The following is a 27,118-nucleotide window of genomic DNA, read 5'->3' on the forward strand; positions in this document are numbered from 1 at the left end:
AGCGATGTTTTTGGACGTTGCCCTTTTCCTGATTCCACACCCACCTCCTCTTCACCAGCTCGCGACATGTTCTGAAGCAGTGCTGCTTTGCTCCCGTCAGGGCCGATCACTGGTGAAGATGGGTTGAGTGTGGCACCATTGGATCCACAGCGACAGCCCACAGCGATGCTGGACAACATCTCGCTGAGAGTAAAAACAGGATGACATCAAGTCCAAAGCAGAAACAGTAAAAAAAAAAAAAAAAAAAAAAAAAAACCTTCCCCCTTGTGCTGTTGCACAAGGCTAACGCATGGAGAGAAAGATGAGCCTTGTAGGATATTCAGTTCATAAATTAGTTTTATTTTGATACAGTTTGTAGGTATACTCATTTCAATGTTTTTTTTTTATTTAATTTTTTTTATAAATGAAATTAAATGATTTTCTGGAAACAAAAAGCCGCCTTGAGGAAAAACCCTGCACGCCTTAAGCACCATGATTGTGTGTTGTTTTTAGTATGTACAATTACATATACTCATTATTTTTTCCTTACAGTAACTTCTACTGTACATAAATACTGTTTGTCACAAATATCCCTCTTTGCATTTGACTATGCATATGTTTTTCATTTCACCATGCACAGGTTTCCTAAACCTGAAGCACAGGCACTGAATTTGTCCTCGTTTCAAAATAAAAATAATCAAGCTCTAGATTCTGATGCACATGTTCAACCCTTTCCCTTCTACTGTTGTGGCAAATGTCCCAACAACCAAGAAAAATGTTTTCATCTAAAATATTTTCATAGAAAAAGATGAACAGCTCATTTGACAGACATTTCAAGAATAGGCAATACATTCATTGGAACATTAACCCATGCACATTACAGCAAAGACGTTTTTTTTTTTCTTCTTTTTTATAGTACTGTTTTACTCAACCTTATTGATTGTATAAGGGATATTCACAGCGCTGACTTTTTGTTGAACATCTTAATGGGTTTGTGAGTGCGCCTACACAGTTGCAGTAGAGCAGAAATACAACAAAGGCAGACATGGTGCTTTGTTGATTTGATAAACGGAGTAGTTTTGTTTGTGCAACGACACTTGAGAACCATACTGATGGCCTCGAAAGAACAAATGTTAAAGAAACTGTATGAAGTAAACTCCTCGTGTGTTTGGTTTGGATTTTCTGCTCTGACTTGCAGTTGCAAAACTTGTCTTTGGCAAATGTAATTCACTAATAGTCTTACATTTTAACATTCTGATGTAAAAAAGAAAAAAAAATATATGCTCAAAGGAGGCTGTAAAATAACTGTTGTGCTGTTCTTTAAAAAGGTGCTATGTGTAACAATTTAAACCACTATGTCAATGTAAACTATTATTAGCTGTGATAGCTTGGTTATTATCAGTAACATAAATAAAGAGGGCAAAGGCTGAGGGAATTACAAGCCACTATTTAACACCACTGGTGCTGTATTATTAGTGCTCGAGTTTCTTAAATGAACGCCCATATTTTCCATAAACTCTGTCACGAATGATATTGCTACTTGTCCTCATGCATCAATCTCTTTACTGAAAAGAACAAACATGTCTGAATTCATTTTTCTCTTGGCATTTCTTACCATCTATAATCTGCCACTGCCACAAACAATCAAGCACACATCGGAACAAATCTGAGCCAGTGCCACACAATGAAAAATATTCTGTGTAGAATGCAGACAGAGGAGCCAATCTTCTTCACGAGTGTTTACAATAATTACACTAACTATAATACTAACTCAATTTATTGTGGCAATGTGAAAATGATACACATAGCACCTTAAATCTACATTCTCCTGTCTCTCACTCACTCATTCACTCACTCATACATGTGTGCATGTGTACATACACGCACACTTGACATCAACTAGTCAGTGCTGAGCGCAGTTTAGCATGCAATAATTCTGCTTACTTCCTGTAGTTACTGTAGAAAACTCCTTCATGCACATACCGCAGGCATGTCATCGTGACGGTCGTTAAACTTAAAACAGCTCAGGCTCATTAACACTATTTTCTCCTGACCTCTTCTTAAAGGGTAGGATTTTTAAAACATGAATTATCAGAAAATAATAACTTTAACATCTGATGTTCATCTTTTATATCTAAGATATTCAGAGGTGCCAATTTTATTTGAGAATGTGTATGCAAATGATAGTTCTTCCTCTAGTAAGACAAGTGAGTGCACAGGGAAGTCTTTCCCTTTTCTTCCCCCCCACTTAGTCACAGATAGAGCATGAGGAGTAGTACGGGCGTGTATCAAAAACAATACGAAGCAAAACGGAGATCTAGAGAAAAATACGTCTGCTAGACACGTTACAGCAGTTCCTCGTAGAAGAGCAGGTATGCCTGAGAGTTGAGTACCCTTGACTCTGGTACCATCTGAACAGTGGTATCACTGATGTACACCCACTGGCCCTGGAAGCTGCTGCCGGCATCCCTGGCACCTGAAAACACACACACACACACACACACACACACACACACACACACACACACACACACACACACACACACACACACACACACACACACACACACACACACACACACACAGACACACACACACACACACACACAGACAGAAATAAGCTGCTATGTGGTTTTGTATTTGTCTCGTGGTGGTGATGTCATTAAAGATAAATTAAAAAAAAAAAAAAGGCACTAACTCTTTGGTAGTAGTCTTCTGTTATTTTTTTTTAAGTCTGACTAAAGGCCAGTGTGGGTAAATAATCTTGTTCGGTGTACAGATATGTGGAGAAGCGGCCCTTTTACCCTAGACGGGTTGTAACGTTGGTCTATAGAGAAGTATGTTTGCGTGTGTTTCAAAGGTGTGTCTGTATATCTGTCAGCCATGAGGGTCCAGATTTGTCTCTCAACATGTTTGTTATAAAATACAAACAGCCATGTGGGAAGCAACATGTGACTTCCTGTCCATAAACTAGTTTAGCATTTGTAAAATTCATTTAGATTTCCTAAATAGCTAATAGGCTAATAAGCTTATATAAATGTTCGTCCCTTACCTTGATATTATAATAAAACTATAATGATGCAAATCTGTGCACATCATTACTAAATTAGGTAAATGCTAACAGAGTGTTTTGCCTAACATACTGCACTGGGTAAAAATTGCCCTGGCAGTTGTTCATCTTTCTCATCTGGAGACATAATTTAAATAATTTTGTCTATATGGAACCAAAGCGGTAGGCAGCCTATTGCAGCAGCTCTCTCACTACATTGCTTATTTATTTATTTTTTTTTAACTTTATTAGTACACACAAAAAACAAAAAAAAAACATGAACATTGTCCTGAGACTGGGCTCCACACATTATTTACAATCAGAAACATAAACAATTTAAAGCACAGGCTTGTGTCCTACTTCAGAAAGTCAATGACAGGACCCCATCTCCTTTCAAAAACTGGGGTTTTTTAATTGCAGCTGTGCTGTCAACCGTTCCATTAAATAAACTTGTCTTATCTTTTGTGTCCATTGCGTAACGGTAGGTGGCTCAGGTTTTAATTGTTATCATTTTCCTTGCCATCATTAAGAGGAGATGGAGAAGAAATGCTTGGTCTTGAGAAAGATTGTCTGGACAGATATCCAGTAAAAATGTTTGGGAGTCTAAAGAGATGTTCACTTTTAGTAGATTTTCCAAAATGCCCTTAATGTCCCTCCAAAAGTTAAGTATGACGGGACAGTCCCAAAAGATGTGATTGAATGAGTTTCTCCAACATTTGTCACTCCTGATACTCTTGGCGAGGAAAGATTTTAACTGAGTCCTGAAAAATCTGATTTTAGTCTTCCAATCATACTCCCTCCAGACCTGACTGCCCGCACCCTTATGGCAGCCAGAGCAAATGTTAACCCAAACATCGTCATCCAAGGTAACATTCAGCTACATTTCCCATTGTTGTTTTATGTGTTGTGTGTTATCTGACATGTCGATCAACAGTTTTTTGTACATCAAGGACATTTGTTTTTTCATTGTACCACCATTTTCAATCAAATTAATAAAATGCTTCTCTATATTTGTAGGCTCTCTTCTGATCAGTTCCCAATCATTATGTTTTGTTACATAGCTCCTTATTTGAAAATACTTACATAAGTCACTTGAGGGTAATTTGAATTTTGCTTTTAATTGGGCAAAGGTTTTAATTACATTTCCGTCAAACAATTGATTCACTGTGAGGAGACCCCTCTCAGCCCATCCCCGAAAGCCGCTGCTGTCTGATAAAGATGGAAGGAACTCAATATTACCATTAATAGTTATAGCCCAAGATAAAGCAGTCCCTCCCCTCAACTGCTTTTGGACTTTATTCCAAATCTTTAATGTATGTTTGACCCATAAATTTGCAGCTACATTGCTTATTTTTCTTAATTTTCTTACTTTCGGTCTGTGTATCTTGAGCATTTCTATACATCTGGTTTGCATAGTACAAAACTATTCATTTGGTTGCATAGACCTGCGACGAGCTCCTGGAATACCACTAGAGACACGCTGCAGCAGGAGAGTGAAGTAGATGAAAAGCCTTCTCAAAAGAAGAAGTGGGCTTTCAATGCGAAGGCTGTCAAAAGAATTTAAAGAGAAAACTGAGAGGCCAAGAACAGCTACAAGGAGAAGATTGAGGGACTGTTTCCGCACCCCCGTGTTTGAGAGGGTCCGCACTAGAGGTCGACCGATAGTGGATTTTACCGATACCGATAGCTAGGTTGGGCCGTATTTGCCGATAACCGATTAATCGACCGATAGTATTTATAACTTATACAGTTGACAAAATACATACATTGTTTCAAAAAAAGTCCAGACGCTTTTGCCAATAATCAAAATAATAATGTCATATTTATTGATATTACACCCACAGCAATGCTACACAAGCATGTGTGTAGTCTAAAACAGTTCTCCTACATATTTGGAGTCATCCAGTGCAAAAATAAACATAATGAGCATTATAATTCATATAAAGGACAAACAATCTCAAAACAGTGACGCCATTCTTCTCTGTAGAACGGTTTAGAACGGTAACAGACGATCTCTGACCTGGAGGGATCTATCTTTCCCACTTTATACTATATATATATATTTGTTCTCGCTTGGATGCCCATATAAGGCGTAATGTGTGACGGACCTGCCTCCCCATTGGTTGAAAACATAAACAAAGGCATCATGGGAGATCCCCTTGTCGGTAGCACCTACTGTCTATGGGTAGCACGGAGTTAGCGGCAGAAATGACCGAAAACGTAATGAATTATGGACATCAAGTGGATAAATCTTGGATGTAACAGTTTGGATTTAATGCTCAACAACCCCGAAAAAAGGCACAAGTTCCAGGCTGGACAGAAAATCACCTGTAAAGGCTAGAAAGACACCAAAGACACCCCCGTGACGGCTAACTCGTTAGCTTTTAGCTGCAGCCATCAGTAAGTCTCTACGTTTAACTGTTATTAAATGATCTAAATATGAATCAGAGGTGCCGTTTGGGATCGTGGACGATCCTTTAGGGTTCTGATTCTGACATTTGGGTCGGACTTGCGTTTATTTTTGTCAGTGTTTTAACCGCTTGAGGTAAGTTAGCCTACTACTAATGTTTAGCATCATCTCAGCCTCGAAAGCAAACAAATATACTGTTGTGCTGTTCTTTCTCTACTAATGCAGCATCTATTCAACAAATTAATATGAACTGTATACATACCTTTTTGCTGTCGATGCTTTAAACGTGCATCTGATGCATCTGGTCAGCCTTCTCCGCACAGCATGTGCTCTCCGTGCAGCGCGCAGTAACACGTGTCGATAATAAACAACACCAGGCATCAGTGATAGTTTTTATTTCGCCTCTAGAGGCCGCTATTGTAATGCATGATGCCAGCAGACCCTTCTCAGCTCTCGCGTACTGTGTAATGAATGACAGCGCGCACTTCTCAGCCGCTCCAGCAACGGACGCAACCATCGGTATGGATTTTTGCCGATAACGATAGTTCCACCAATCAACTATCGGTGCCGATTAATCGGCAAAACCGATGAATCGGTCGACCTCTAGTCCGCACAGACCCCTATGTGGACGTATGTGTGCAGCCCAAAATTTAGGACGGACTGTACCCATAGCAAGTGTGCCAACTGTGCATGCTCCATCTCTTGTTTGGCACTCCAGCCCAGTAAAGGGATAAGCTTCTAGGGATTCACTGCATTGTGGAGTATAGACTACTTCACTGGTCAGCCTCAATATGTTGGAGTGGATGGTTGTGCCTCTGAGGTTTTGATTAGCAACACTGGTGCACCTCAGGGAACTGTTCTGGTGCCATTCCTATTCACATTCTACACTTCAGTCTTCCAGTTCTTCTTCTTCTTCCCTAAATTATGTTAATATGTTACATTGACTCTTGCATTATATTATATTATATTAAGACAAACACAACATAATTATACCATATATTAGTCTGGTCTACACTGTTGACATGGACTTGGACACCACTGTCACTTTACCATGTCATCTTGTCTTCAAATACTTTTGTATAGTTTTTATTTTTATTCTATTCTTATTTTAGATTATGTAACTTTTATTATTTATTTTTGTTACCTTCTATACTTATCTGTATTTATTTATTTCCTTGTACTGCTGCAATAACCAAAATTCCCCGCTGGCAATCAATAACGGCTTATCTTATCTTTATTAAACAGAGAATATTGCATTGAGTTAACTAAAAAGAGAAGAAAAAGTGAGGCCTACTGCAAAATTCTGGTCACTTTCGTGAACAGCACTCAAACACACGACACAGAAAAAAGATAAAAAGGTCTTTAAGGAGCTCAAGAGAACCAAACCCTGACCTGACAGGTTCCTGTGGTGCTGTTCTTTTTTCCTCTGGGGAGCACGCACTTTTACATATGCAGTGTAGTGGCCCCCCCGCATTGAGCCACTATGTTCGACAATCCCATACAGGTTGTAGAGGACACGCTCACCAGCTGCCAGGTTCTAGTAAAAACGAGAAAGAGGGTTAGCAAAAAGGTAAACAGAGCTAAGAAAAAGGAAATATACAGAGATGGAGGTCTCCAAGAACACTACCACCTAAGGACTTTCATTACAAACTGAACTACTAGAGACCTTAGTACAGAAATAGTAAAGTAGTGGTGAATGTAAGAGAGTTTAACCTCTTAACAATCCGACATACTGTCGGTAGTTCTCACTGTTGAGAGGCTGTAGCGGGCTCGACTTCAGCTACAGTGAAGATAATGGTATCATATGAAACTAGACGATCTAAGAAACTATACCTACCTACCAACCATAGCTTGTCGGAAACGGGGGCTAAATAACGCTTCAAAATAAGGCTCAATTTAGTGAGGGAAAAACTGCCATGGACATTTTCAAAGTAGGCCCTTATCCTCTCTAAATAACGCTTCAAAATAAGCCTCAATTTAGTGAGGGAAAAACTGGCATGGACATCTTCAAAGTAGGCCCTTATCCTCCCATTTCAAGATATCTGAATGAAAATGTGTAGTATGAATACCCACGGGTCTCTCCTTTACAGACATGCATCTTTCTCATGCAATAAAAAATGTTTTATTTTCTCCTTTATTAAAATGTACGGAGCCCCCCTGGTCCCACTTTGTCAAAAAAAATTAATTATAACTATCTCGTGGCCTCAAGATAGTAACTCGTGGCCTCAAGATAGTATCTCGTGGCCTCAAGATAGTATCTCGTGGCCTCAAGATAGTATCTCGTGGCCTCAAGATAGTATCTCGTTGCCTCAAGATAGTAACTCGTGGCCTCAAGATACGTATCTCGTGGCCTCAAGATAGTATCTCGTGGCCTCAAGATAGTATCTCGTTGCCTCAAGATAGTAACTCGTGGCCTCGAGATACGTATCTCGTGGCCTCAAGATAGTAACTCGTGGCCTCAAGATAGTATCTCGTGGCCTCAAGATAGTATCTCGTGGCCTCAAGATAGTAACTCGTGGCCTCAAGATACTATCTCGTGGCCTCAAGATAGTAACTCGTGGCCTCAAGATAGTATCTCGTGGCCTCAAGATAGTAACTCGTGGCCTCAAGATAAGTGTATATAAAAGGAGAATGCACAATGGAGCAGCTTTTCTCCCCAAAGCAGAGAGTGCATCAAGACATTTAAAGGAATATAAATAATAATAGAAGTTGGTAAATAAACAAGTATATACATGTAAAAAGTATAAATATAGGCTATAAAATATGAAGAAGAATTATAAAGAACTATGGATATGCAGTCTCACGGCAGTTCGTGTAAATGTCACGTTATTTTCTCGGGGAAAGGACGCCGGGAGACGGCTGGGAAACGCCCGAAAATGATGCTCTGTAAGCTGGGAGGCGGCCGCAAGGCGGCCCGCTGGGGACGCGCCACAATAACGGGATGGCGGAGGTTGGGTTTGGAGAAACATAACGGGGAAAGGGCGCGTTACGTGCTGGGAGACGGCCGCGGGGGACCCGCCACAATAACGGGATGGCGGAGGTTGGGTTTGGAGAAACGTAACGGGGAAAGGGCGCGTTACGTGCCGGGAGACGGCCGTGGGGGACCCAACACAATAACGGGATGGCGGAGTTTGGGTTTGGAGAAACATAACGGGGAAAGGGCGCCTTACGCGCCGGGAGACGGCCGTGGGGGACCCAACACAATAACGGGATGGCGGAGGTTGGGTTTTAGGAGAAACTCTCTGCACTCTCTGCTTTGGGGAGAAAAGCTGCTCCATTGTGCATTCTCCTTTTATATACACTTATCTCGAGGCCACGAGTTACTATCTTGAGGCCACGAGATACGTATCTCGAGGCCACGAGTTACTATCTCGAGGCCACGAGATACTATCTTGAGGCCACGAGATAGTTATAATTAATTTTTTTTTTTACAAAGTGGGACCAGGGGGGCTCCGTAAAAATGTTATATTTGTATACTTCTGCCCACAGGGGTCCCTAAACAGTCTTGGGATTGCATAAATTGGGCATGACGGGAATACTGAGACTCTTATGGATTCAGTAAGCCCAAATGTATTTATGTGTGATGTTAGTCCCCATAGTAGCTATTTTACTGTAGTAAGACCATTTTTTGAAATTTGACCTCACTGTATAAAATGACCTGTGCCTGTATATTGACAATAAGGGGGTTTCTAAAGCATTGATTTTTCTATGGTTTTCCTCAAGGTCTTGGTGTCTTAGTGTGGTATTTGAGAGATTTCTGACCATTTTTATCAATTCCCCAGTGGTAAATTTTCTTTAATTTAGCAAATATGTGTAACAAATGGTATCAACCCAGAAATTGCTGCAACTTATGAGACATAATTGAGCATAAGAAAGGCCATCATACACACCACTTCTATGTGGCATATACGGTTGACTTTTTATCTACCTCTGAACATCCCCTGTCCTCCACCCCCAGCCCTTTATGCTAAGAGGTTAAACATCTTTTATCACAAGTTTGACCAAACTTGAGAAGTTTAATACCTTGCAGGACGCCGAGCAGAATGGAGCCAGATCCAAGATCAGGGGAAAGTCAACGTGGCGGTTCACTTTTCGTAAGTTCATCCCTGCCTTGAAATACAAAAACAGAACGGCGGCACATTAACGGCCTATAGACCACAACAAAAGCCCCACAACGTCACCGTTAAGGATATGTAAAAGACACACACTACTGCATCAAATACACTATTGAACCATCTGCATGATTAAATGGATGGGAAGAAAAGGCTGCGTGTGGCTTCTCACCTGATGGAAGCGTTTCAGATGCAATGTGATGACAGGAGGCAGCATGGATATCAGCATTTGCTTCCTAGCACTGGTGTAAATCTTCTCCACCTTCTTGTCTATGCCAATAAGCCAAAACACACAGAAATCTCAGGTTTAACAGTTAAAACATCCATACCGTTTTATTTAAACTAAAAAAGTCAGGAATCTCTGGAAAAAAGATTTGAGTGATTAAAAAAACACACTGAAAATAGCAAGTGTTTATTACAGGAACATCTGGAGCCATGGAGAAAATGACAAAAAAAAGTGAGATGTTAGCCCTTTATTTTGACACTAGTTAAGAATTTGCACTTGCTCTGGCGTGTGCAAACACACCTGCTACTGATGATCTCAACACGGTCAGTTGTATTATGGCAGAAATATGAGTTTTATATATATTATGCCACAGGAGTGGATTAAGAAGTTTCTATGGCTGTTTTGATACTTTGTTTCAGAGCAAAATCTGGAATGGTTGGAATCTATTTAAAATGACAAGAACTCAAGCTCAATTTAGGAGGAAACTCCATACTTTTTACAGCCAACAATCAAGCCTACAGGGGATGAGAATTCAATATTCTAAAGATTAATTCTGTATGTGAAGTGTCACTTTAAATAATAATAATAATTTATAATTTATACTATTTATTGATCCCTAATGGGGTAAATACAATTAAAGGGTTCCTATGGACAACCTTTGATGTAATGATTAGATGTACAATATTCTGGCAATAATTCTGAAAATATTTATGTCAATCATTTGCAGGTAGGCAACTTGCAGACTATTGCTCATTCTCAAAGCTCCTAAAAAGCTCTTTATTGTTTGCAGATGTTTTTTCTTACCGGCTGAGCTGCTCTTGAGCAGCTGTTTATGTCTGCGTTCAGTGCAGCTCTCGCACAGTAGCTTGTTGTTGCCCATCAGCAGTTCTACAGAGGTGAACTGGTGGAGGCAGGACTGGATGGAGCACTCCTTGGAAGTGGGTGTGTAACTGTGGGACAGCGCCTGGAAGGCCCCCTGGTGGTGTTGATGGTGGAGGTTATCTCGGGACTGCGTTTCTCCCTGCTCCTCTGGAGAACAGTGTGTCGAAGGAGGGCAGTCCCCAGAAGTAAACCCAAGGTTGACTTTAGACACTGCAGTAACTAGCTGCTCTACGGCGCCACCTTGCCTCTTGGAGGATGATGCCGAGGGGGAGGAGGCAGAGATGGGCGTAGGGGATGGAGTGAGGGTGGACGATGGGGTGGACATGTGTCCGTGGCTGGAGGGGGAGGTGCGTGGGGCCCACTCGCTTTCTGAGGCCTCACTGTCAGCGTCATTACTGCTGTCCTGAGCACCTGAGTCTCTCTCACTGCCGTCTGATAGGCTGCCAGCAGCGGCCATCTTGCAGACAGAGACACCACGGGCTGATCCACCAGCTACCCCCTCCTCCTCTGGCCGCTCCGCGCTGCAGCCTGCTCCCTTCTCCTCCACAGAGCTCGAAGACCTCCTGCTCTGCTGCTTCTGGGGGAAAAGAAGAACGGATACATCAGCCCCTTTCAGAGATGCAGACTCATGGAAACTTGACATGTTTGTGTCAGGGTTAAAAAGGATCTCGATTTATTTGCTCTGGCCATCTGCCGATATAATTTTTTGCACAACTCAAATGTGAATTAAAGCATTGCCAGCATAGGCACGTAAAAGATCATCCTTACGTATGACATTTTCACAAGAGAGTAGGGAGGAATGCTTTAAATGCTGTGACTTGGTTACAGAAATCAGCACATATGACTCTGAGGAAAGACTTTTGCAAGCTACAACAGATATATTACTTTTGTAAGGATGGCTGGAAACTGACACTGAAATAAGAAAACGTATCTCTCTGGCCCAATATACAGTAACACAAAGATATAGAAAGACAGCTTGGTGACTCATTGCAGTAAACAATCGTCCACCCTGTACATCATCTGAAATATCCTGTGTTGTTTAGCCTGATGTGCCAGATGCCAAATATTGTGCAAGCGTTGTGGCTCTATCTGTAAGCAGAGTCAACGTGGAAATAGGGCGTGACATGGATGTGAAATACTTTAGAGGGGAAGTACCAAATTTGATAAATATGTTGTGATAATTACACATCAGAAAAACATCAGTTATTAGCTTACCCACCATGAAATGAATATAATGTTGGCCCATGCTTTGCACATTGCAAAAATATGTGTGTATGTGTGTGTGTATCTATCTACATCAGTTTGCAGACATTGGAGGAAAAAAAAAACCTGCAGCATGATACAGAAAAACAACAAATGAACAAACTCAGCAGATCATTTCACTGAGAAGCATGACTATAAACAATACCTGTCCGCTCAGCTTCTTCGTGTTTCTGTTGACCGAGTGCGCTGCGGAAAGAACCTGCTCATTGTGAGTCACGTGGGTGTCTTGCTCCCGGTTGCCCTTACCCAGCTTACCAGGGTTGGATGGTTTTGATATCTGAGTACAATAAATAAAGCATCATCCAAGTGGAACCATAAACAGTATGTGGCAGAACTTGTTCTGCAAAAAACAATTAACGAGCAAAGCCTTGCATGTCTTGTAGAGCCCGACTGATAAAGGATTTTTAAGGCCGATACCGATAAAAATATTTGGTGATTTAAAAGTCTGATATTCCAATATATCGGCCGATATATATATTTTTTTAAACATCCAGAAACGCGTAACAAAACATAAACAGATTTCCCTAACATTAGTTATTTGTAGTTATTTATGCGTCCTCATTAAAATATGATAATGCAGTTTAAAAATAAACTTGTTTGTTTTATTGTCACAACAGAACAGAGGAACATCAAAATATATTAAAGTTCTGATACATAAAATGTATAAAAATACAAACTTAAAGATATGAAACTTAAAGGGTTAAACACGAGTGTTGCCAACAGGATGATTTTATTTTTTAAATATTTATTTATCAGCCATTATAAATGCTGATAACGATAGTTTGGAAAATGCCCAATATCGGCTGATAATATCGGCCCGCCGATACATCGGTCGGGCTCTAATATCTTGCCATCAGTCAAATAACTGTGACACTTTGTTTTTCTTACTCATTAGGTTAGGTATACTCTATGAGAGTAATACTCATCATTCTTTAATATTATTTGCATTTATTTTCTTATGAACAATTGTAGCAGCTCACCCTCTCCTCTATGATGGGTAAGGATATGTCTATGAAAGCCTCCTTCACTGTGGAGATCTGAAAAAGAAATCACATGTCAGTGTTGGCAGCATATGCATTCATTATAATAGCCAAGCAGCTAGTTGTCACCTGGTGCTCTCTATCTTCAAGGATGTTCATTAGTTTTCATAGTGGCATTTGCTTTGTTAACAACTCTGAGCTCCCACTTTATTGTAAATGCCTGCTGCAGTTTTGCTTTTTCTGTTGACTTCGGAATTCCTCTGATTTATTTTTCAGTACATCCTTTGGTTGTGGGTATTGAAGTCAGAAATGTTCCCTGAATATAACAGCTAGAAGAGAAATGGCAACTTAAAGCAGCCATATTATGCTCATTTTCAGATTCATAATTGTATTTTAAGGTTGTACCAAAATAGGTTTACATGGTTTAATTTTCAAAAAACAACCATATTTTTGTTGTACTGCACCGCTCTCTCTAACGCTACAAGCTAATGGTTGCGGTTAGCCTGCTCGTTTCGGCTTGTGACGTCACAAGCCGTGCCAATTTTGAACAGCTCACCCAGAAACACATTCAGAAACTGTATCTCACTCTAAACAGCATGGATGGATTTTTTTCAAAGTTTGTATGTGTGTGGAAGCACCAGAGACACAAAATAACACCCCAAATCCCAGAAAAAGTGATTTTCATAATATGGGCACTTTAATGTTGGTTAGCTTCACTTCAGGTCAGTGACAAATATCTGTCAATTCATGATTTGAGAATGCCAGTGTTGCTGGAAATCAGCTGGCAATCGGCCGTGCCTCCTGCGGCAATAGTTTAAAGCAATAGTGAAATAAAATGAAATATGAAAAAGGTGGGGAAGCTTTCACAACAAAGTATTAAGTAGTAACTGTGTTACACATTTACTGCATTCAAAAGCAACTACTGTCTGAAGATAAGGTTGCCTGAATAGTGTGACCCTGTGCTTCATAAGTGTTCCATTGAGCTATGCCTGCCTGAACCTGAATAGAGATCGACCGATATGGTTTTTCTCTGGCCGATGCCGATCTTTAGAAATCAGGGTCAGCCGATATTTGGCCGATACGTGCTAGTTTTTAAACCTCTATACGGCAAGGCAAGAACACCAGCAACATGCTCCTGCTAACGGTAGCGCCTGAACCTGAAGTGACTCTGCGAGACACACTGCGCAAGAATTCACGAGGGGAGGGGCTGGAGGCAGCTGGTCTGGGCGCTGCCCGCAGATGTGCCTGCTTATTAATCGGCTTGATATACTGGGATATTGGCCGATGCCGATTATGTAAAAAAAATGGCAAAAATCGGCCGGCCGATTAATCGGTCGACCTCTAAACCTGAATGCCTCACACAGACTATTCTACAGTTCACCTACGCACACTTACATGCTCACACTCTTCACACATAATTGTGTTGGTCAGCTCGCCTACAAAAATGCGGTCAACGAAGTTCATCTTCACACCTTCCTTTCCGTATGCTAGTGGGAAAGATAGACATAGTTTTCAATTGAACAATGTAATGAATAGTCACTTCAATACACTTAACCATTCTGGTCACTATTATACCTCCAATAAAGGCTAATAACTAGTTATATTAACCTATCTTGGACTAAAAATGCATATGTAGCCTTACTTTTTGAAATTAAGATGACGGTAAACTGTCTAACTTTTCAGTGTTAACAGTGACATAAAGGCCAGGTATACAACTGGGTTTTATTGATAATATGAATACAAATGTGACAGTTAAGGTTTATCTAACATAAACTAGCTCTGTCTTCCATCAAACCACCCTTTGCCTGATTAGTAACTGAGCTGTATTTCCATTTACTGCCACAAGATGGGACTATTGATCTTGGCCATGTATCCACTACAGCGAGTATATGAACCTTTGACTTGGCGTTTGGTCTCCTCATCTGCTGTCTTTTCTGTGGGATTGTTGAAAGCCTTCAGAATTCCCGCTTTCACCCTCTGGACACAACAAAAACAAAATAATATGAAAATGGTCACTTAAAGTGATATTCCTAGATGCAAAACAAATACATGAATTAAAATAAAACTCACTCTGGGATGTTTTTTCTTGAATTCCCTCTATTACATCCATTAGTGAAATATCAAAGTCTAGCCTATAGCTCAGTTTGACAGGTATACCTATTACAAGCATCATTAGTGTAAAATAATTATTGTGCCTGTCTAGAAACGTTACCATGTAAATCTCTTAATGAACAGTGTTTGTGTGTGTCTATACGTTCTTCACAGGGCCCACTCATTGAAGGTGACATGGTCAGTGAGTGTGTTGGCAACAGAGCTGTGAAGAGGCACAGCCATAGTAAAGCACCAATCAATAGATAATTGGCCATGGTCTATGTCTGTGGTCGAGACCAGTCAGCCCCCATTGTCCCGGGACCCACGCACTGGAATGGCTATTTAGGTCAAAAAGTGTTAATCCCAGCCCGGCCAGCGTTCACCCCTCAGTCAGCAGCCAAACCAGGCTGGGGCTCTCCTACTAATTAATTACCAGTAACCCCCACCCTCCATAAAGTAACAGCGTGCACTGTCCCACACAGGATGGGCTGAGGGAGGGGGTTAGAGGGGGTGGAGAGGGTTGCTGGTACAAGGGTGCAGGGGTGGAAACTAAAACGAAGACAGGGCGAAGAAGGACAGTCCATGCCCTGAGAGAGTAATACCTACCGTCTCAGCTAATTGGTGATAACTGACTGGGGCCAAATTAGCATATTTAGATCCCTGATACTAATGGCCAATCAACACAAACACTTAGGGCCTCTAAAAGGTTGGCGACACCCACTGCAAAAATGCCTACCTCAGAGGCACACACGCAGGACAGTGTGTGTATAATATTTAAACGGTATATGAATTACTCAAATATGCCTATTCAAAATGAATGGGTTTATTCTGGCTCACTCAGGTATATATTAATTGCTGTCAGTTTAAGGAAAAATATTTGTGTCATGTTCATCCAGTCTTTGGATTTGCTACATTAAGAAACCTTCTATAACACATTTCATATTTATTAGACAAGTTAGTAACTAGTTTAATGTTTGCGTTCATTTTAAAAATCATTCAACAATGTAGGCTAAAATGCCACTTGTGCTTGGCTGTATAAATGAGTTTCTGAGTGAATGAATAGATGAGGCCGTACCCCCTCCCTCTTTACCTCCTTGATTGGATTGGGAGATGGGCTGATGGGTGAGTGTGTGTGTGTGTGTGTGTGTGTGTGTGTGTGTGTGTGTGTGTGTGTGTGTGTGTGTGTGTGTGTGCGCGCGCGCGCGCGCGTGTAGGAGGGGGCTGTGGGTGACAAGCACAATGGGACGGCCCTGGAGCTCATTCAGCAGCTGTGGGTTTCCCAAGATCACACAATGATGCCGGTCGTGCCACTTGCAAGTCCCCTAAGTGGCACAACTGTCAGTGTTCACAAGTTTAAATGGGAATAGGGGAGCTCAGCCTGCGGCCCCTCCCGGGTCTGGGCCTGACCACTAAACACACCCGCTAACTTCTTCTCCTTGGTTCACATAACCACTGGTGGGGCCCTGCAAAGGGCTGCTGTGGGGTCTCCTAATTGCCCCGTGAAGGCCTGGGGGGAAGGGGTTCTCTGTACTTGCCAAAAACATGGCACCATAAGGTTTAAACACAAAAACTGGCTAGAGCCAAGATATTGGGATATGTGAGAGCACACAGCCACCCACAAACACACAGCTGAATGTCTTACATTATGACTACGCTAGTTAAGGATGGCTGTCAAAAACAAACAGAATTCCATGTGTGTTTGACTTTTTTTTTTAAAGATTATTTTTTGGGCATTCTTAGGCCTTTATTCGACAGGACAACTGAAGACATGAAAGGGGAGAGAGAGGGGGGAATGACATGCAGCAAAGGGCCACAGGTCAGAGTCAAACCCATGCCCGCTGCGTCGAGGAGTAAACCTCTATATATGGGCGCCGGCTCTACCAACTGAGCTATGCGGGCGCCCGTGTTTGACATTTCTGTTTTTGGTGCTACTATCAACTCATTTTGGATATTAGCATGAACACAATTACAGCAATCCAGGCCAACATTTAAAAATAACAACATTTAAAACAAAAATACAATTTGCCAAATCAAGAAGAAAACAAATTAAGAGTCTACAGCCATGCTAGCGGCTCGGTGAGGCTGCACTTAAGCACAGCAGTGCTTTGAGCTAAATGCTAATGTCAGCAGGCTTTTCAGTCACAGTGCTAACATGGTGATGTTTAGCAGGTATAATGTTTACTATTTTCACCATCTTAGTTTTGCATGTTCACTTGTTGTAAAATAAGCTAATTAGCACAAAACACAAAGTGGAGTATGATGGGTTTTTTAGCATTATAGTGGTTAAAAAATGAAAGACAGCTTTAAATCCCCGGACAGCCTCGAGTTTTGTTATAAACCGACTAACTGTGGTGTCTTCACTTTTAGCACATTTTCCTCTACCAAACGAAAATTAAAACTTGAGCAAAAAAACATGACAAAAGATCCCCACCAAATATATTCTAAACTTTAAAAAAACATGTGGGTTTAAGCTTTTTACAGCCATTACAGGTGTATGTATAAATAAGTAAGCTCACTTTAGTTTCCTCTACTCGTATGGAGTCCAGCAGGTAGTGCAGAAGCTCCTGGCTGTCTTGCTGTTGGTAGCCCTTGAAGCGTGGAGCCCTGTAAAAAAATAAAATAAATAAAAACATTGATGAAAGTCAAGAAAAATAGTGCAGACCTCCGTCAAGGCATGCTCTATCTCACAATGTTAATACAGTGTGAATTTTCCCAGACGCAAACAAAAGTGAAGAATTATTTGTGTATCCGCCCTGTGATTTGGATCCGCTACAAAATGTAATGGTTTTTTCCTTGGCCCATGCCTCTACAAAGTTTCCTGAAAATCGGGCCAGCAGTTTTTCTGTAATCCTGCTGAGAGACAAACAAACCACCACACTGAACCGAAAACATAAAGCAATCACTAGAACAACAGAGGTGTTACAGAGCTGAGCAGCAGTATAACAAAGTCACAAGTTAAGACAAGTCAAGTCATGGTTGATTAGGTGTCCATTGAAAAGAGTGGAAGATCAGTTCAACTACCTTGGACCACGCAGATTGTGTAGAACCCCAAACATCTGTATCTAATGTCACCCCCAGGTCTCTCTCCCAATTGCTTTGAAGGGCACTCCATCTATCTGCCTGGAAGCTGTTCAACAATTTGTAAATCTGGGAAGCAATACTTTCTTTCTGTCTAATCATGTTTTGCAGATCACCTTCTAATTTTGGCAATTTGGGTATACTCACTGTGGCAGGTTAATGTTTTCAGTGTTACAAATCTGTGTCTTCAAAGTTTTAAAACTTGTTTTGCAGACATTCAACAGTCCTATCAGAGATTTAACTCACTTTTTTCTCTTTTCACAGATTCAAACCTGCTCTTTCAGCTTTGCATTTTTGGATTTCTGATGGCATTTTAACTGGGAAAATGATCTGAAACTGAAGGAAAAAAAATCATGTGGCTCCTAAAATCCCCACAATGCCTTTCTCAACAAAAAACTTGTAGGCTTGCAAGTCTGATCTTTTTTTAACAATGCACATCTTGATAAGCATGAAGGTGACATAAAGCACACCATGACTCCCCCTCCCAGCAAAAAGTTCAAATTATTTCAATCAATTATTTCATTGATTCTTTTTTTTTTTAACCAGTGTTTAACCAGGAATGATATACTGCATTAGATCCTCATGCATTCTTTTTCTGTAATTCCACAATTCAAAATAATTCCACAGGTTTTCAATCATGATTTATGCTGGCAGGAAGTTGCAAAAGGTAGACAAGGCTCTAAAATGAATAGCCAATTTACACTTCTTTTTTCCATTGGGTTATCTCGGTAGAATACAGAGGTCCATTTCAAGGAAAAAGTGCTCTGCAGAGAGCAAATAATGATAATCAGCAGTCAAACCACAGCTCTACCGTTGCTGAACATGTAATTGCCATTTAGTTGGTGGATATCCATCCTGGACATTAATGCCAGAGCGGTTAGAGGGGAGGCTCTCCTTGGGTCCGTCCCCTGGCCGTCCGCAGTGAAGCAGATGTGGGGACAGATGCCAGGGGCAGATGGGCAGCCAAGGCTAGAGCCACTGCAACCTGTTGGGCCGAACCAGCCACATAACCACAGGACAGGTTGGTCCGACAGGCACAACACACTCTAAGACGCCACATCACTGGTTTGAAAAGCCATCAGTCAAATGTTGAGAATGTTAGGACAACGTGGAGTTGGGGTGGCGGGTTAACTCCATTAATAGTACTGGTGGTCCTTCACTGGTACTTTATGGATTACACCAGTAGCCGTCAGTTCTTTATGGTGTAGTATTAACAAATCTCCTGTCAATTTAAAGAGATCTCTTTTGTGTATTGTGGTTTGACGAGGCGTTTTTAAATGGGAATCTTGGCCACCAATTCTTTGACACAGCAGATAGCCAGCACCATTTTGATAAATATTTATTAATATACACAGTAATAATATTCACAGCCATTTGTGTTCTCTGGCTGCAGTGTTTTGTAGCCATTGTTTTCATTAATGCTGTCCATAATCCTACTTATTGAAAGAATTCACTTTAAATGAAATCATCCCTCTGAGACACGCTGACATGGCCCAAGAATGGATGTCTGTAGTTGGGGGGGAGATAGCCAACCACCTGCCCTCAACACAGGTCATAACCAGGAGGTCTGGAGGAGCCTAAAGTCGTCTCCCCCCCGACATATACAGATACAATCTCTGTCTCTTCTGCCCTTTTCGTGCAGACATATGGGAAAGGTGGGGGGGGATGGTAGATAGCACATATGTAATTTATTCGCCAGCCCAAAAAACGAACAGCATGCAAAGGAATGTTTCCCTCTTGTTCGGCTAACTAGTCCGTCAATCTCCCAAGAGAGAGACACAGAGAGGACTATAAAGCAAAACTGAGAAGGACTGAGACAGAAAAAGAGTGAGAGAGGGGCGCAGAGAAGTATAGAGAAAAAAAATGAAAAGGTTGGTTGGGATCAGTGGGAATGAGGAGGTCTGGAAGCTCATCCCAGTGGAGAAAAGCAGAAGGGCCCTGTAGCGCTGCTCTCAATCTGGCCAATGCAAACAGCTGCGGTGCTAACACAATTAATAGCCGGATGAGTTAGTACCAGACACAAGGCCACACAAGCTCCCCCCACAAACACACACACACACTGTATGAGCAACACAATGCACCCGCACACAGTTCACATATTAAATTCATCCATCATATCCTCACACATAGGCATAAAAAAATTATTTACAATATGTTAATAAAAAAGGTGTATCGTACAAATAGAGAACAAAAAAGCTATACAGATATCTGCCTTTGTTTGGTGCCATGCATTGTACATTTCGTTATTTTATTTCCTGATTGTATCTTTACTAACAATACAACTCCAACCTCTCACCCAGGCAACCGCATTGTTTAAATACAGTTTTTAAGATTGAGAAAAAAAATGTTTACTGGCTGAATATGCTGCTAGGTGACAGACATAAAATTATTAAAAATGCAAAGGCATATTTATGCATGCTATAGCATGAGATATTGGTATATTTGAATGCCTGTAAGCCAATCACAATATCAAATTAAAGCCCACTGTGGAATATAGATTCCTTAAAATACATTTTTTGTTTTTAATCAATATGTTTGGTATCTACTGACCTCTGGTCCCTTAGAAATGTATTTAAAACATTTATTTTCTACTTGCCTCACTAAAGCTAAGTAAAGCACAATGATATGGTATAGTATGTAGACCATACAACATCTTATCATATCACCATAACATACTCTATCATCTAACATACTCTCATATTTAGCTATACTGTAAAAAACAGGATTGTCATATGTTCTTTTTATTCTATTTTTAGGGGGGGCATGTAATAAGCATTTTTGGTTCTGCTGTAGTGCAATATTTGTGTCTTTTGCTGCAACTTACACGATTTTAAGGTTAAGTATTTGCCACCTTTGCCCTCGTGTCTCCCTCTAACAAACAATGTATTTATCAACTTGTGCTCATTTGCACAGGTATTCTGAAAATTCACAAGATAGACCAAAGTGAATGGATTCTAATCATCAGATTGTAAAGTTAGAATCCCTTGACTGCGTTTCTCGGCTCAGCACATGTACACAAACCAATATTTCTATTACTTTTTTTAAGCAACTATGAATATCTGCCTCTTTTGTTCAACATGAAAGCGGTCTTCCTTTTGAGCACCTCAGCATGCCGGCCCTGCCTTTTTGAGTGTGTACTGCATTTATGTCAATGTAGATATGTGTGTGTGTCCTGGATGCCAGCCAGAGCACTAGATGAAATATATTGTTGTCCTCTGCTATTTCTATCAGGAATGTAAGGCTTCCCATAAAGGCTGATAAACAACATTTGAAAGATGCGGGTATGTACGCAGCACATGGATAGAGCAGAGAGCCAGCACAATGTTCATGTTTGTGCAATACAAGTGTCCAGTGGCTGTTCTGAAAATTGAATCAGTCCCTGAAATAAACAGGTGTAGATGAATGCCTCTGTACGACCATTTTGTACAGCTTATGCATTAGATATACATAGAGATTGGATTCCATTCACAATAACACAGGCTGTATAAAAACCTCTGTCCCTGACCTCAGACTCCAGGTGCCCAGGAGGACGTAAATAAATATTTGATTCTTTAATCCAATGTTATTTTCCCGTCTTGACAACAATGATGTTGGTAGTAAAAAAAAAAAAAAAAAAAAAGCCTGGGTACAAGCTGTGACCCTCTCTGGCACCAGATAGTGTGTGGTGCTGACCATCCAACCCACATAGCTTGGCACTGGTCCGAGCCCAGACCAGACCCCTTCCGCTGGCAGGAGGAAGAGGCAGGCTGTGGGGTACTCAGCTGGTTGAGGTCAAATGCATGTGCACACACGTGCAGAAACACACAAACTAGGGCGATGATTCATTGTTTTCAAATTGAAATCTCGATTTGAAATTGAATCGTAATCGCAATATCCGGCAGAAAAATTGCAATTCGATTTTTTCCCTAAATCATTCAGCCCTAATACAAACTATTGGAAAGAGCAGAATAAATAGGCTGAATAGAGCTCCAGTGTTGCACATAAACACTCAAACTGGCCTCCATTGGAGCCAGAAATCCTTATTAACCTGCCTGTCAACATCAACATACTGAGAAAGACAGTGAAAGAAAAATGGAAAAGCACTCTCTGCCCCCACAGGCCAAGTGCAGACACAAACCTCTTGGAGTGACAAAAGCTTGCTTCGACAAGTCAGGATGATAGGCTATATTCACAGAGTGAAGCCATCACAAAGGTCACTAAAATGGGGAAAAATATCTCTGTAAACAGGAGCAGTTATTGACCCTGTCCTTTCAGCTCAAAGCTTTAGACCTGACTGAATGGAAATGAGTTGCTGTGTGGAGGAGTGTATTACCAGGGGACTCCACTAGGCGCATATGTGGCTCATTCTGGTTGTGTTGTGGATTTGTTCTTCTTGTTTGTCGTCCGCCATGCACAATACCACACCAGGAGTGTCTCAGAAGCAGAGCGTCTTGCCTGCCCAACTCAGAGATTTTGTTGTGGATTTTTGTGTTACTACCATAAAAGTAAGTATTCTACATAGTTAATGGTTTCTTCCATTTAGTCCAATTATGAACATCATGGAATAAAGATTTGTGGCTGTGTTTTAGTTGTTAAAATAGTGTAGCAGTGTGATATACGATCAGGAGTCTCCACAGGGTTTTTATTTTGAAAGCTGACTAGATGCTTTAGCCCTTACACGGCCTGTGCAACACCCCACGGCTCCATGAAAAATATAATAAGATTATAATAAATATAATAATATAATAACTGGTATATTTGCATATATTCCATCGAAATCCCATTCGAAAAAGTTATATGCAAACCAGAAAGTCTGCAGGAGAACCAAGAAATCCCACACACTGTGTTCCGTCAATTCTGGCTATTTTCACATTTTCACTCGGTGCCATTGCTTGGAATCAAGAAATGAACAAGGTCACTCAGAACAAAGACTTCTGACCACTAAAAAATGCTCAAAGAATTAGATTCCCCCCCCCCCCCCCAATATACAGTATACCTGGATACCTTCCAGCTCCTGTGAAGATGTAGAGATTAAAATAAAGAAAATGAGTTTAAGTGCTCAACAGTGTGTGTGCTTTTCTTGGTTCTTTCACTGTTTTTGTTCTTTTTAAATCAAAATTGTTGCGGATTGTTTTTGTTTTTTTTAATCGACTAATGGATTCATCTCTATACCTATGCAACTATGTATTTAATCAGAAAATGCTTTTTCTGTTTTAAAGAGGGCTGTAACATTGTTTTTTTTTTTAAATATCTAACTTCCCCACAATTCTTGCTGTTTGCTACCCTTTTGTTTTTGACAACAGTGTGTGTGGATATTTGGGCTGCATATTTGCATTCACTGTATGGATATATAAAACAACATACTGGCCTTCATAAACATTTACCAGTGGTATAAGTGTACCATACTGTATGGGTAATGGGTGCTGAGGCAAAAAAGTCATATAAACGCATGTCACTGGAATGGACAAGCCCTACTTAAAATTAGACGCATATGAATGCATAAAGGTGTGCGCAATGCTTGCTGTCTGAATGCACAATTGCCTGCATGTGTGTTGCAGGCTGAGGTGATACCAGGTGAGGTGGCCCCACACACACACACACACACACACGCACACACAGGGCCTTTCTGATGAAAGCTAGGTACCAGAATAACTGTCAAAGCGGCACCAGAGACGTAGGCAGTCATCCCATGTCAAATGCCCTGGTCACCCACCTGCACCACTAAACAGTACAAGACCCCCCACCCCCACACCCCCTACTCAAATACACACACACGGGGTGGACCCAACCACCAGTGTACCACGCTCAAACAAGAACCCAGCCAACTGAAAATTCACACTGTTCATAAAAGAGAATAAAACTATTCGGTTCATAAATGTAGGGCTGTTTCTGACTATGACACAGCCTGTTAGACCTTGCTATGGATCAAATGTGACACAGGTGGCACAGCAGTGCGGCAAGTGGCAGAAAGAGTGACACATCAGTAGCTGCTGCTACACACTTAATAAGGTACAGTGCCTGTATTATGTTTAGTGTATGTTGAGCTTTGAGTGCGTGAAAGGCATTCAGCTGGGACCAGGTGCTACCTGGGTCTGGCTGGTTAAAGTGGTCACAACAGCAGTGAGGGGATGAAAGCAGGTGAAAGCTGTGGCTCCTGTGTTGTAAACTGCTAATGTGATGATGGAGAACTGCATTACTAACAATTATGGCACAGTTAAACAACTTTACTGACCCTGTGGTGAAATATATCAATTGAGTCTGAAGCTAGTGTATCATCATGGGGGATTTTATGGTAATTGATATGAAGAGTAGCGTCTTACTTCTGGCAGAGCTGGTTGAAAAGGATCTTGGGATTGACCGGTCCTTTCCCTGGTTCTTTCATGCTCTGGAGGAAGAGAAACATGGCCGCAGTCAGGGGCTCTGGACTGGGCAGTGTTACTGTCAATGGACTCTGGAATATGAAGAGATCAAATACAAATAAGACTAACAAAACAGGATCCAGCTTTAACTTAATGTGCCAGTACAAGTTATATAATAACAGTTTTGGAAAACTCAAAATTACTTTAGTTTTAATGATTTACTTCTATCAATTAGGATGATATTTAAAAAGGTCAAAAGTACAATAACAACAAAATTAAATGTAATTTAATTTGTCACAAATGCTCATAAAGAAGTTTCAAATTTACTTTTTACGTTTTAAAATTAGACCGAAAGTTGCCAAAATACCAAAACATTTACATACTTACATAGGACCCATTTTCAATTAATTAATTAAAACTATTTATTATCAGGGTCAGCTGTCACTGATCTAATGAATGCAAACGGGGAACAACGAGTCTGCAGCATTAGGATGATCAAGCAAGGTCATTTTTGATTTGTTCAATCTATTGTTTAGTTTGGAGGAGACAACACAGGGTTTTTCCTGCAATTATACAGTGTAGGCGCAGCCCCGCATCCCCCCCCTGCAGCAGCTGCAGCCCACACATTAGTGAGTGTGCAGAGGCTAACTAACTTAAGGTGGGCTGACCTTTAAGGTGGTCCAGCAATTGTCATTTTAGTGACAAGCCACTCCTCCAAGTTTTGGAGTTTTAGTGATCTCTCCCTCGCTGCAACCGACAACCACTAAGCTTCGTGCAAATAATTGCCTGATGACGTCACCAAAATGTGCAAATGAGCGTATGAGTTCATTTGTACCTAAAACCCAGGTAAACCCCGCAATAGCTTAAGAAGTAGAAGAGATGGACAGCAGACTGTACCACATTGGTATCGACAGTGGGGCTGATCCTCAGTTTGTAACCTTTGTCCTTCACTTCCTGGATGAGGTCGATGAGCAGGTGTGTCTGAGACAGGTTCTGTGGAGAGAAAAGAATCATTTTAAGACTTTTACTAACATTTCATTAACAATTTTCAATCCATCTATGCATTGAATGGCAATGGGTAAAGGTATTGTTCATAAGATCAACAAATGTTGCATGCATGTATTATGTATTAGCATTATTCATCAAATCATTGGATCATCAAATTGATCATATACAGTGGTTTTGCTATTCATCAGATTAAAAGACCCAACAACAATTTTGTGGACAAGAAAAGAGAACAAAAAGTTATAATCCTTCAAAGATATTAAACTGTATTGATACTAAGCTTGTAGCAATCCAATGTCGTCAATTAAAATACCCTTGGGAAATGTTATCTCCACTGTAGTAGGACTTGGAAAACTTGTGGTGAGTTCATTATTCTGAAAGAGGCTTTCAAATCTATCTATGATCTGTGAGTTTGAAATGACGAGAAGGTCCTTGGTGAGGAGATAGCCTGAAGCAGTCACTGCCCCTTCATGTTAGAGAAACATCTTTTCCTTCCCTTTTCCTTGTCACATCCTGGCAATGAAGACAGTTGCTATGGAAAACACACAATGGAGCTGGCATTGTGAATGCAGACACAGCTCACCCTTTGACAATTATGGGTTTTCACCAAAAAGATTGCAATTTTCAAGAAGACAATACAAACAGACAGGGAGAGGGAGGGAGAGGGAGGGAAAACCATGTAAAGCGCGCTCACTCAAATTTCAATCAACGAGGAAGGCCCTGAGGGTGATGAACAAAATGGCGGAAAAAAACTGCTTCATTGTTGAAGAGGTATGTTGGTTTGAAGTCACCATGACACGACCAGAGAAAACCTGGGAAGGCTCTATAGCTGTGTTGTATGGTGAACATGCCCTGCATACACTGAGTGCCACTAGCGTTTGGGAAGGTGAACGTGTCCAAGCCGGCACTGCATTTACTGCTGCATTAAATATACTTCAAAATGACCTAAAGGCCAAGCCTGTTTACACTCAGTCATTGTAAGACTGGTTCACTATAGGCCACACAGCTCAGAGGCAGCACTTGAGTGTTTCCACCTTTTAATGGGCATTCATATTCATATTGCCATGTTACCATGGAAATCCCTGTGACTCTCTCGTATTGTCTCATTAAATAAAGCAATGACCTGCAACCAGAGGCCTGTACCACGAAGCAAGATTTGCCGTTAACGAGGTAACTTCAGGTTCAACCCAGGGTTTTCTGTACCACGAAGGTGGATCACTTGTTACCGGGTTCAATCGCCGTGGTAACTCATGCTGAACACCTAACCTGGTCGGGAGCAGGTTATGTTGGAGATTAGAGATCAACCGGTGTAAAAGCACCGCCTACTGACCAATCAATGCTCGATTGATAACGGCGTCACCGAGAGAGAGTGTAACGCACAAGTGTAATTATGGTCAGATCTTGTGCCTGACTGATGAGGAAGTGATATTGATAAGCCTTGTAATTTACGCATTTACAGCGTCAGCTATTTTTTTGCCAGCTTTCCTTCTGTTTTACGAAGCAGCGACTGTATTGTGTGTCTGTGTTCTTCATATTATATATATTATGTAGAATTATAATTTGCTCTTCTTATATAAAATATGTGGCTCTAGTAGTTGTTTGCGATTGGTCGTGCTGCGCAGACACCGCCTCTTTTATGTGAACGCGCCCGTCGCTGGATTGGAAAACCCTGGGTTGATTGAACTAGTTGTTAACCACCGTCGTG

The 27,118-nt window shown here is 41.0% G+C and overlaps 1 protein-coding gene across 5 annotated transcripts in view; it reads right to left on the minus strand.

Annotated features, from left to right (window-relative positions):
• Positions 1–400: 400 nt before the first annotated feature.
• usp45 (ubiquitin specific peptidase 45) overlaps positions 401–27,118 on the minus strand; it is a 44,531-nt gene continuing 17,813 nt past the window's right edge. For 3 of the 5 annotated variants that reach the window (XM_036006238.1, XM_036006237.1, XM_036006239.1), the window contains 12 exons: positions 25,294–25,401; positions 24,370–24,500; positions 17,509–17,596; positions 14,797–14,878; positions 14,297–14,388; positions 12,902–12,958; positions 12,067–12,198; positions 10,581–11,235; positions 9,723–9,820; positions 9,462–9,548; positions 6,831–6,975; positions 401–2,455 (listed from right to left, as the gene is read on the minus strand). In XM_036006238.1, the coding sequence (XP_035862131.1) occupies positions 2,325–2,455; positions 6,831–6,975; positions 9,462–9,548; positions 9,723–9,820; positions 10,581–11,235; positions 12,067–12,198; positions 12,902–12,958; positions 14,297–14,388; positions 14,797–14,878; positions 17,509–17,596; positions 24,370–24,500; positions 25,294–25,401 (1,806 nt within the window). In that variant the 3' untranslated portion in view covers positions 401–2,324. The remainder of the gene's footprint in view (positions 2,456–6,830; positions 6,976–9,461; positions 9,549–9,722; positions 9,821–10,580; positions 11,236–12,066; positions 12,199–12,901; positions 12,959–14,296; positions 14,389–14,796; positions 14,879–17,508; positions 17,597–24,369; positions 24,501–25,293; positions 25,402–27,118) is intronic. The other 2 variants (XM_036006240.1, XM_031322674.2) reach the window with 2 other exon arrangements.

Source organism: Sander lucioperca, chromosome 10 (genome assembly GCF_008315115.2).
Source record: "Sander lucioperca isolate FBNREF2018 chromosome 10, SLUC_FBN_1.2, whole genome shotgun sequence".
NCBI classification, from domain to species: Eukaryota; Metazoa; Chordata; class Actinopteri; order Perciformes; family Percidae; genus Sander; species Sander lucioperca.